General features: G+C 44.6%; 1 protein-coding gene and 1 long non-coding RNA gene across 4 annotated transcripts in view; one reads left to right on the top strand and one right to left on the bottom strand.

Moving 5' to 3' along the window:
- SYPL1 (synaptophysin like 1) overlaps positions 1-679 on the bottom strand; it is a 23,929-nt gene extending 23,250 nt beyond the window's left edge. The window contains exons 1-2 of one of the 2 annotated variants that reach the window (XM_058725375.1): positions 588-679; positions 265-336 (exon numbers count right to left, since the gene is read on the bottom strand). In XM_058725375.1, the coding sequence (XP_058581358.1) occupies positions 265-336; positions 588-638 (123 nt within the window). In that variant the 5' untranslated portion in view covers positions 639-679. Of the gene's footprint in view, positions 1-264; positions 457-587 lie in introns of those variants that run through there. The other variant, XM_058725376.1, reaches the window with a different exon arrangement.
- LOC131509536 (uncharacterized) overlaps positions 1-8,717 on the top strand; it is a 9,767-nt gene extending 1,050 nt beyond the window's left edge. Inside the window, exons 1-2 of one of the 2 annotated variants that reach the window (XR_009260560.1) lie at positions 1,208-1,310; positions 8,348-8,717. This is a non-coding gene — a long non-coding RNA (uncharacterized LOC131509536). Of the gene's footprint in view, positions 1-1,207; positions 1,311-8,347 lie in introns of those variants that run through there. The other variant, XR_009260561.1, reaches the window with a different exon arrangement.
- The last annotated feature ends 514 nt before the right edge of the window (positions 8,718-9,231 follow it).

Raw genomic sequence — 9,231 nt, forward strand, 5'->3', positions numbered from 1 at the left:
GGACTCGTGACTCGACGCGGACTGCAGCGTCCCCGCCCCGCGCAGGCCCAGCCCGCGGTCCCCGTCCCCTCCCCGCCGTCCCGTCCCGTCCCTCCCGGGGGCGGCGGGCGGCCTCGGGGCCCGCGCAGACCCGGCCGCCCCGGCTCTCGCTCCCGCTCCCGGGGCCCCTCGCCTCCCAGCCGAGGGCGCTGGCCTGGCCAGAGCGGGCGCGGGCACGGTCACAGCGGCGCGGTTCCAGGCCTCGCCGGAGCGGGCTGCACTCACCCACTCGAGGACCTTGATGAAGCCGAGCGGCTCCTTGAGCGGGTTGAGGTTGAGCTGGAAGGAGGACATCCTCTGAGGGAAGGAGGGAGAGAGAGTCAGGACCGCGGGTCGGAGGAGGAGGGGGACCGACAAGACCGAGGAGCCGGGCGGCGAGGAAGAGCAGGCGGGGCGGGATCTGGGAGGCGGGCCCGGGAGGCCACGGGGCGGGGCGGTGGCGGTTGAGCCGCTGGCGGAGGCGCTGAGGCGGAGACGGAAGAGAGGCGGCCGCGGGAGGCGAGGGGTGGGCTGGGGCTGGGTAGGGGAGGTGCCTCCCCGGGCCCCACCTGGCCGAGCCGGCTGATCCGCTGGCGAACCAAGTAAATGTTGGACGCCATGCTGCGCCCCTTCTCTGATGACCAGCCCCCGGCGCTCCGTCTCCTCCCGCGCATGTGCGCGCCTCCTTGCCGCACCCCCACCGTCCGCACCTGCGCAGCACGGTCCGCTGCCGTGAGCCGAGCCTTGGCGCGGGGTTCTCAAACTCCCACCCTCCTCGGCCGCAGCCTTTTTCCAGCGGCTTCTGTTCACAGTTCCCGATTTATAGATGGATTTTCAGTTCCCAGTTTATAGATGAATTTATAAAATTTTGACACAGACGTAAGAAACGTTTCAAGGCTATTAGGGGACTTCTGTTAAAATGGTGGAAAGTTGTGCAGAACAACTCAGAAGCGTGATTCATCAAACATTCTTAACGGAAATGGAGTTTATTGTGGAAATTATCATTGGAGTCATGTTTCAAGGTTGTAGGAAAAAGGTTTTACCGAATTCAAAAAGACGTGGCCGGACGGGCTCCTCCTGGCTCACCTGCCCTTGTAAGACAAGTCTTCCACTTGGGGTGCGCTAGGTGTCCTACGGAAGGCTAAGTCCTGCTCCCGCTTCAAGATCCTGCTTAAGAGATGCTTTGAGCTCGGCACCCAGCTTTTGAAGCCCCTAAGTAGTGATATGCTTAGCGGCTTCCCCAATATCTTGCAGTTCTTGGAGAGCTGGAATGGTGGCCTGTGCTACATGTGGTAAGATGGTTAACACAGTAAATAAGAAAGCACAATAGGGTCCCGGTACCAACTTCCAAGTACTTACCTATGAATTAGGTTCCTTGCCATTGAAGTTATTCTGGGAGGGTTTGACAACTGTTATTGAACATCTTTCTAAGTGCACCTGAGACCACTATAAATGGTAGTCCAGGTCTTCCTGCTGCTAGTTTTGTTGTTGTTTTTCTTTTCTTTTCGTTTTTACATTAAAAAAATGTTTATTTTCGAGAGACAGAGCGTGAGCGGGGGAAGGGCAGAGAGAGGGAAACAGAATCAGAAGCAGGCTCCAGGCTCTGAGCTGTCTTGAACCCACAAACCTTGAGATCATGACCTGAGCTGAAATCAGCGGACTGAGCCACCCAGGCGCCCTTGTTGTTTTTCTTTTCTACTGTTTCTGCACCTTTTCTCCTGGCACTCACTCAGTTATTGTAGCTCCAAGGTAGTAATCTCGTTACTTTCTTGATGCTCTACTCTTTGTATTCTCTTTAGTCCATATTTCTAATTTTTTATTCCTGTTTTGTTGAGGCACTTAGGAGTGGGTTGTGGATAGTAAGTAGTGGGTGGGCACCCTGGGGATGGGTTGTGGATAGCAGTGCTTTTTGACTTGGACTTCATATTCACAAAGATTCAATGTTAGATTAGACTCTGGTATTTCCGAATGAGCTATACACCGACAGATCGGAATGATGTTCACTTTGCGACTTTATTAACTTTAAAACTTTTAAATACACTCTTAATTTACAAACCCAGTTTTGGCATTTCTTTTTTTTTCTTTCTTTCTTTTTGAAGGTCTAAGGAATTAGATTGGCCAGACTCTTTTTCAGCTTCTGAGAAGCTTGATTTTGGGTTTCCTCTTTTCTGCCCCTTCTTGCATCCTCTCCTGCTTCTTATTCAAACCTGACATGGAGGGCACAGAAAACCTTTAGTGCTAGAGTCCCCACCTTGAACTTGAGAAATTCTCTTCCTTGGCTGTGTGCCACTAGGGGCGCCTGGGTGCATCGGACTTTGGCTCAGGTTATGATCTAGTGGTTCCCAAGTTCAAGCCCCATCTTGGGCTCTGTGCGGGCAGCTCAGAGCCTGGAGCCTGTTTCTGATTCTATGTCTCCCTCTCTGTCTGCCCCTCCCCCACTCGTATTCTGTCTTTCTCTCTCTCTCTCAAAAACAAATAAATAAATAAACATTAAAAAAAGAAAAGAAAAGAAAAGATAGAGACCATGTAAGGTGAGCAGAAGAACAATATCTGGTCGCTTGTCAGAACTGATTCACAGGATCTGACCGGGCAAAACAAAGCAGGAGTGAACTCCTGCAGTTACTTTGAGTTACAAATAGCTTAGCACCGCTACTGACAGTTCTCTCAGCTCAGAGGAGCTCCCACTTGCCTGAGGAGCTGGTAGCGGCTGGCAGAGCAAGTGAGATCTGATTAGGCAACCAGATAGCTTTATGTAAAGGTTTTTGATCCTAGAAAAACAAGTGTTTAAACAATAGCATCTCATTGAAGGCATAACTGTCTAAAATCTGGGAAGAATGTTCAGATGACTATCACATTGACTGGCAACACTGGTCATTTTCTGATTTGTTCTTCAAATCTGAGCTAAGACTGAGAAGCTCTGGGCACAACGTGTTCCCCTCTCTACCAGGGCTGTTATGGAAAATAATACTTGTAATGCAAAACTGTCCTTTCTGAGGTAGTCATGTTGAGTTCTACCCATGGTACTATAATTATGGCTGAGTTATCGACATAATTTGTCATTATTTTGCTTTCTCTTTGCTGTTTATAAAATGTGTGCCAGGTTATGATACTTGGAATTTAAGGATGTCAAGAGGAGAGAGGGAATCTGTTTTAGGGAAATCATATGGTTGTCTAACCATAACATTCCTTTGTGTTTGTCAATGGTAATACAAAGTTCTGGTCATTGTATTGGGAAGATGAGGCTTTGTAACTCATTCTCAATCCATATTTGTCTCAACCCATATCCTGAAAAGATAGTGTTTATGACTGACGAGTTCAAAACCTGAATTTTGCCAACAAACAGTTCTATTCACTGATGGATTTAACAATCATTTCAGAAAAATGTAAAAACCACTGTAAGTTTATTTAAATTGTGCGATAGATTAACTCAGTGGGCCTAGTAAATTAATCTCAAAATAATTAAACTGAAGTATTTTTAAATTTAATTTTTTTATTTGTTTTTAAAGTGTATTTATTTGAGAGAGAGAGAGAGAGAGAGAGTACACGAGTGGGGAAGAGGCAGAGAGAGAGAGGGACAGAATCCTAAGCAGTCTGCACACTGTCAGCACAGAGCCCAATGTGGGGCGTGATCACACAAATCGTGATCACAAATGACCTGAGCCGAAATCAAGAGTCAGATGCTTAACCAACTAAGCCACCCAGATGCCCCTTAAATTTTAATTTTTTTTTCATGTTTTTATTTATTTTTGAGAGAGAGGGAGACAGAGCACGAGTGGGGGAGGGACAGAGAGAAAGACACAGAATCCAAAGCAGGCTCCAGGCTCTAAGCTGTCAGCACAGAGCCTGATGCGGGGTTCAAACCCATAAACCGTGAGATCATGACGTGGCCGAAGTCAGACACTTAACTGATTGAGCTACCCAGGTACCCCTAACTTTTAAAATAGTTTTAGGGGCACGTGGGTGGCTCAGTCAGGTGAACGTCCGACTTTGGCTCAGGTTGTGATCTCATGGTTCGTGAGTTCGAGCCCCACATCAGGCTCACTGCTGTCAGTGCAGAGCCTGCTTCAGATCTTCTGTTCCCCTGTCCCTCTGCCCCTCCCCCGCATGCATGCACGCACTCTCTCTCAAAAATAAATAAAACATTTAAAAATAAATAAAATAATTTTACATTTACAGAAAAGTTGCAAAGTAGAGTCCCTATTTATATTTCACCCAGTTTTCCCAGTGTTAACATCTTCTATAACCAAGAGATATGCATCAAAACAAGGATATTAACATTGGTATATTTCTATTAACTAAACTGCAGAATTTTTCAAACCTCACCAGTTGTCCACTAATGTCTTTTTACTACTTCAGGATCCAATCTAGGGTACCACATTTAATTTAATGAGATCTTTTTGGAAGTGGAGTGGAGGGAAATGAATAAGGCAAAATGAATAAGGCAAAATCATTTTCCATTCTGTGGAAAACTGAACAAAATGCACGAGGATTCAGTATATGCAAATTACTTTGACCTCAGTGGTCTGCTGCTCAATGGCTACCTGGGTGTCAGTACCTGCCTTACCTGGGTTGGCTCCCTTAGGTCTTAGCGTCCCAACTGGTGGCAGTGACCCACAGTGGCATATGGTCGATCCCGGTGAATATGGTGTCTGCTCTCATAGTCCTGGGCTCAACGCCACCCGTTGCACTAAATGCAAGTTTCTGGAGAGCAAGGGAGCAGAGCCGTCTTGCTGCTCTACAGTCCATTAGAGCTGCGATTACAATACAGTGGTTAACAGCAGGACTGTGTTGTCAGACTCCTAGGCTTAGACCCTGACTCTATTTTGTCACTTTCGGCAAGGGGTTGAACCTTCCTAACTCATTTCCGTTTTGCAGAGAGGAAGTGAGAGTTGTAGTGAGGTTTAAATTTTCTAATTTTCAGAGATTATATGGAAGAGTGCCTGGTACAGAGTCATTACTTACTAAATGTTACCTGTTATGATCACAGTGTTCCAGAAACCATGGGTGACAGTCTCCCAATCGGGTGGCTTGAGAAACAACCAAGACTCAATGCTAGAGCCAAAGTCATTTAAGGAGATCAAACTTTTATTTATTGACTAGAAGAGGATGAGAGGTCTAAGGAAGACCATTCCATGGATAAAAGGAAAGAAATATGAAACTTGGGAATAGAATTCTAGAAAGCAAAGAAAATGACATTTTTCACTACTGCAGATCCCATGGGGCGGAGATCATGCTGATCCTCTTTGTGAGGGCCCGACTTTAATTTCTTTGTGCCTGAAGTAGGCACAGACCTTATCACCATTTTAAGCCTAGCTCATGTTTAAGCAATGAATAAGCAGGAGAAATGTTATAACTTGTAGAGGTGAATTTTACAATAATAATCACAAGGTCTCTAAAGAGAAATGGCTTATTGCGTAATAGCTTTTATAACATAACTTGGAACTTGCATAGTGTTTGGCATTTTTCAGAGGCCTTTCATGCTCCCTTTCTTCATGTGACTCTTGAGCTAAAGGAGAGTGTAGGAATTACGATCCACACTTTGTTGAAACAGAAGCTCAGAGCGACGAGAGCATATCAGAAAAGGCTTCGTCGTGAAAATGACACGGCACTGAAGCTTGAGAGATGTGGAGGGGGTTCTCCAGGTGGATGGGAGGGGCGTCCAGGTAGAAGTGCGGCAGAAGGTAGGGAATAGTGTTAGAGGAGAAGGGAGTTCTTCTGTGGGACCAAATACCTAAAGAGATCTGATGCTTTGACTGAGGAGAGCAATGTAGAGGCAGGCCTTTATATGCCAGGCTAGGATTTTGGACGATATTCTCTGGCAGTGAGTTGCTTTGAGGCAAGAAGAATAACATGATCAGGTTTCAGTTTAGGAATACCACTCTGGCAATAGTATAAAAGATAAACTCAAAAGATATTTAGTGGATAGGTTCAAGATAGCTATTTTTTAAATTTTTTTTAAGTTTATTTATTTTGAGAGAGAGAGACAGAGCGCACATGCGAGTGGGGGAGGGACAGAGAGAGAGAGAAAGAGAGAACCCCAAGCAGACTCCTCACTGCCAGTGAAGAGCCCCACACAGGGCCTGAACACATGAAACTCTGAGATCATGACCTGAGCCGAAAGTCGTATGCTTAACCAACTGAGCCACCCAGGCGCCCCTCAAGATAGCTGACATTTTCTAAACCTTGAGGCATGAGATCCCAGGTCCCAGATGGGTGACAACGAGAAGTAGACAGCCAGGTTAACGCCAGCAGCACAATACTGCCTGCAACAAAAGCACAAGATTCAGGTGCAGAAACCTCTTGTTCCTCCTCTGGCGTTATCAGATCTAGAAATTTTCCTGAAGCATTACCATTTAATTTCCTTTTGCTTACCTCTGTGTAATGGGAGTACAGTATTTGTATAGCATCAACTGAAATATGTTAATTAACATCAATGGAGTACTTCCAACAACAAATCAGGACTTGGGAATGAAGACAAATGTGAAGATGTCATAGGCTGGTCCCAGAATCATATCCAGGATAGAGAGTTCAGCAGGCTGCCTAAGATATGTAGCAGGGTGGATATGGAGATTTAGAAAAAATTTTTTTAACGTTTTATTTATTTTTGAGATAGGGAGAGACAGAGCATGAACAGGGGAGGGTCAGAGAGAGGGAGACACAGAATCTGAAACAGACTCCAGGCTCTGAGCTGTCAGCACAGAGCCCGACGCGGGGCTCGAACTCACGGACCGCGAGATCATGACCTCAGCCGAAGTCGGACGCTTAACCCACTTAGCCACCCAGGCGCCCCGATATGGAGATTTTAGAATCCAATTTTTAGCCGCTTCTATCATAAGTGATTATTCAAAGGACTTCTACATTTTATCGTCTCCCTGGAAAGTAGAGTCCCCCAAAGATTTATACAGAGATTTCAAGTTTAATATTGTATTATACCCAGGGATCTCTCATGAAATCTGGTAAGAAACAAAACAAAATGTCCACTAGTTCTGTATGGATGGTTTGTTTATTTTATTTGCAAGTGCAGAGAACTGACTTCCTGCCGGGGAGAGAACATGGTGTGATAGATCTGGGACAGTAAACTGAGTGGGTGAAATTCTTTGTTCTTAGCATGCCGGTTGGGATAGCTGCGGGACCTGAATTTTCTGTATCTAACAGGAAACCCAAAGAAATGTCCTTCCCTCCTGATTCTGGCCCTATGGATTTGTGTCAGGGCCTCCATGTTCTTCTGAGTGACATTGTAGCATTTATTAAGAGAGAACAGGTTACCACAGGTGACCACTTTCAAAGCTGACCAGTTGTATGTTCAGGAAGCCTGTAATCTTATCAACAACAAAAATCAATTTTCTAACATGATGTGAAGACGGTAAGTAAAGAAATGCCTGAGTGGGAGCTGGCCAGGGAAATTCTGATGCTAACGAAATTTTGGCAATGGAAGTTTGTTTACAATTCTCTTGGAGGCAGAAGAAAGTAGTTTATACAGTAACTTGGTTTCTAGAAAGTTAACTGTAAATGTAATTTTTGCAAATGGAATTTTATTTTAAATATACTTCAGGAGTTAGCCATTTAAAGGATTCTTTTGGAGAACCTCCTTGTGATCATTCTTTATACTTCATAGTTTTGTATTTTTTACTCTTTGCCCATACCATTTTTTTTTTTTAAAACAACAATCATTTGTAATTTTCTTTTCTTTCTTAAAGAGAGGCTAGGTTTCAGTGAGGAAGGACCCATTTAAAAACTTTTTTTCTTTTGGGGCGCCTGGGTGGCGCAGTCGGTTAAGCGTCCAACTTCAGCCAGGTCACGATCTCGCGGTCCGTGAGTTCGAGCCCCGCGTCAGGCTCTGGGCTGATGGCTCGGAGCCTGGAGCCTGTTTCCGATTCTGTGTCTCCCTCTCTCTCTGCCCCTCCCCCGTTCATGCTATGTCTCTCTCTGTCCCAAAAATAAATAAAAAAAACGTTGAAAAAAAAAATTAAAAAAACTTTTTTTCTTTTAAGTTTATTCATTTCCTTTGGGAGAGAGAGAGAGAGGGAGAAAACAAGCAGGGGAGGGGCAGAGAGAGAGAGGGAGAGAGAGAATCCTAAGCAGGCTCTGTGCTGCCCCTGTAATTTTCTTACAAGCTGAATAAATTGGTTTTTCCTTTCTGAAACACTTCTTTAATTATTTTTGTTTGTTTTGTTTTTTAGATAAAAGCAAGGTTTTGTTTGTGTTTAAACTCCTCTGCTTTCTTATTTCTCAATTTTTTTTCATTTCCTAGAATGACCGTATGGTAAGAAGTCTAAAGATTTATCTATTTTGATTTTTTTAAATATTTTTATTTAATAAATTTTTTTAGTGTTTTTTAGTGTTTTGAGAGAGAGACAGAGTGTGCGCAGGAGAGGGGCAGAGAGAGGAAGACACAGAATCTGAAGCAGGCTCCAGACTCTGAGCTGTCAGCACAGAGCCTGACATGGGGCTTTAACTCACGAACCTCAAGATCATGACCTGAGCCAAAGTCGGATGCTTAATCGACTGAGCCACCCAGGTGCCCCAGTTTTGATTTTTTTTTTTTTATCAAGGCAAAACCCTGAGAGAAAGAGGAAAGCCCCAACTACCCTACTACCCGCCTATGAAAATATATATACATCCTACTGCACTGTCACAGGAATCCTGAAATGCCATCATAATACTTTATCTTAATAAAGCTTCACATTTTATTTTTTAAAGACTTTATTTATTTACCTATTTTTAAGTTTATTTATTTATTTATTTATTTATTGAGAAAACAGAGAGAGCACGTGAGCAGGGAAGGGGCACAGAGAGAGTGGGAGAGAGAGAATCCCAAACAGGCTCTGCTCTGTCAGCGCAGAGCCCCATGCGGGGCTCGAACTCAGGAACCATGAGATCAGGACCTGAACTGAAACCAAGAGTCAGACACTTAACTGACTGAGCCACCCAATCATTCCTAAAGATTTTAAGTAATCCCTATACCCAACATGGGGTTCGAACCCACAACCCTGAGATCAAGATTCACAGTCTCCACTGACTGAGCCAGCCAGGTGCCCCTCCTGCTTCACATTTTAAAATACAAACACCCTGGAGAATTATTGCATTAAGTGGTCTATTACAGCATAACATTTTAATGGAAAATTATCTGATTATTTTTCTCCTGGCAGTGAGAAAAATGGGAATTTTAATGGGAGCGTAGGAAAAAAAGGGTAATCTTAGAATCTGGGGCAC

Source organism: Neofelis nebulosa, chromosome 4 (assembly GCF_028018385.1).
Source record: "Neofelis nebulosa isolate mNeoNeb1 chromosome 4, mNeoNeb1.pri, whole genome shotgun sequence".
Classification (NCBI taxonomy): Eukaryota; Metazoa; Chordata; class Mammalia; order Carnivora; family Felidae; genus Neofelis; species Neofelis nebulosa.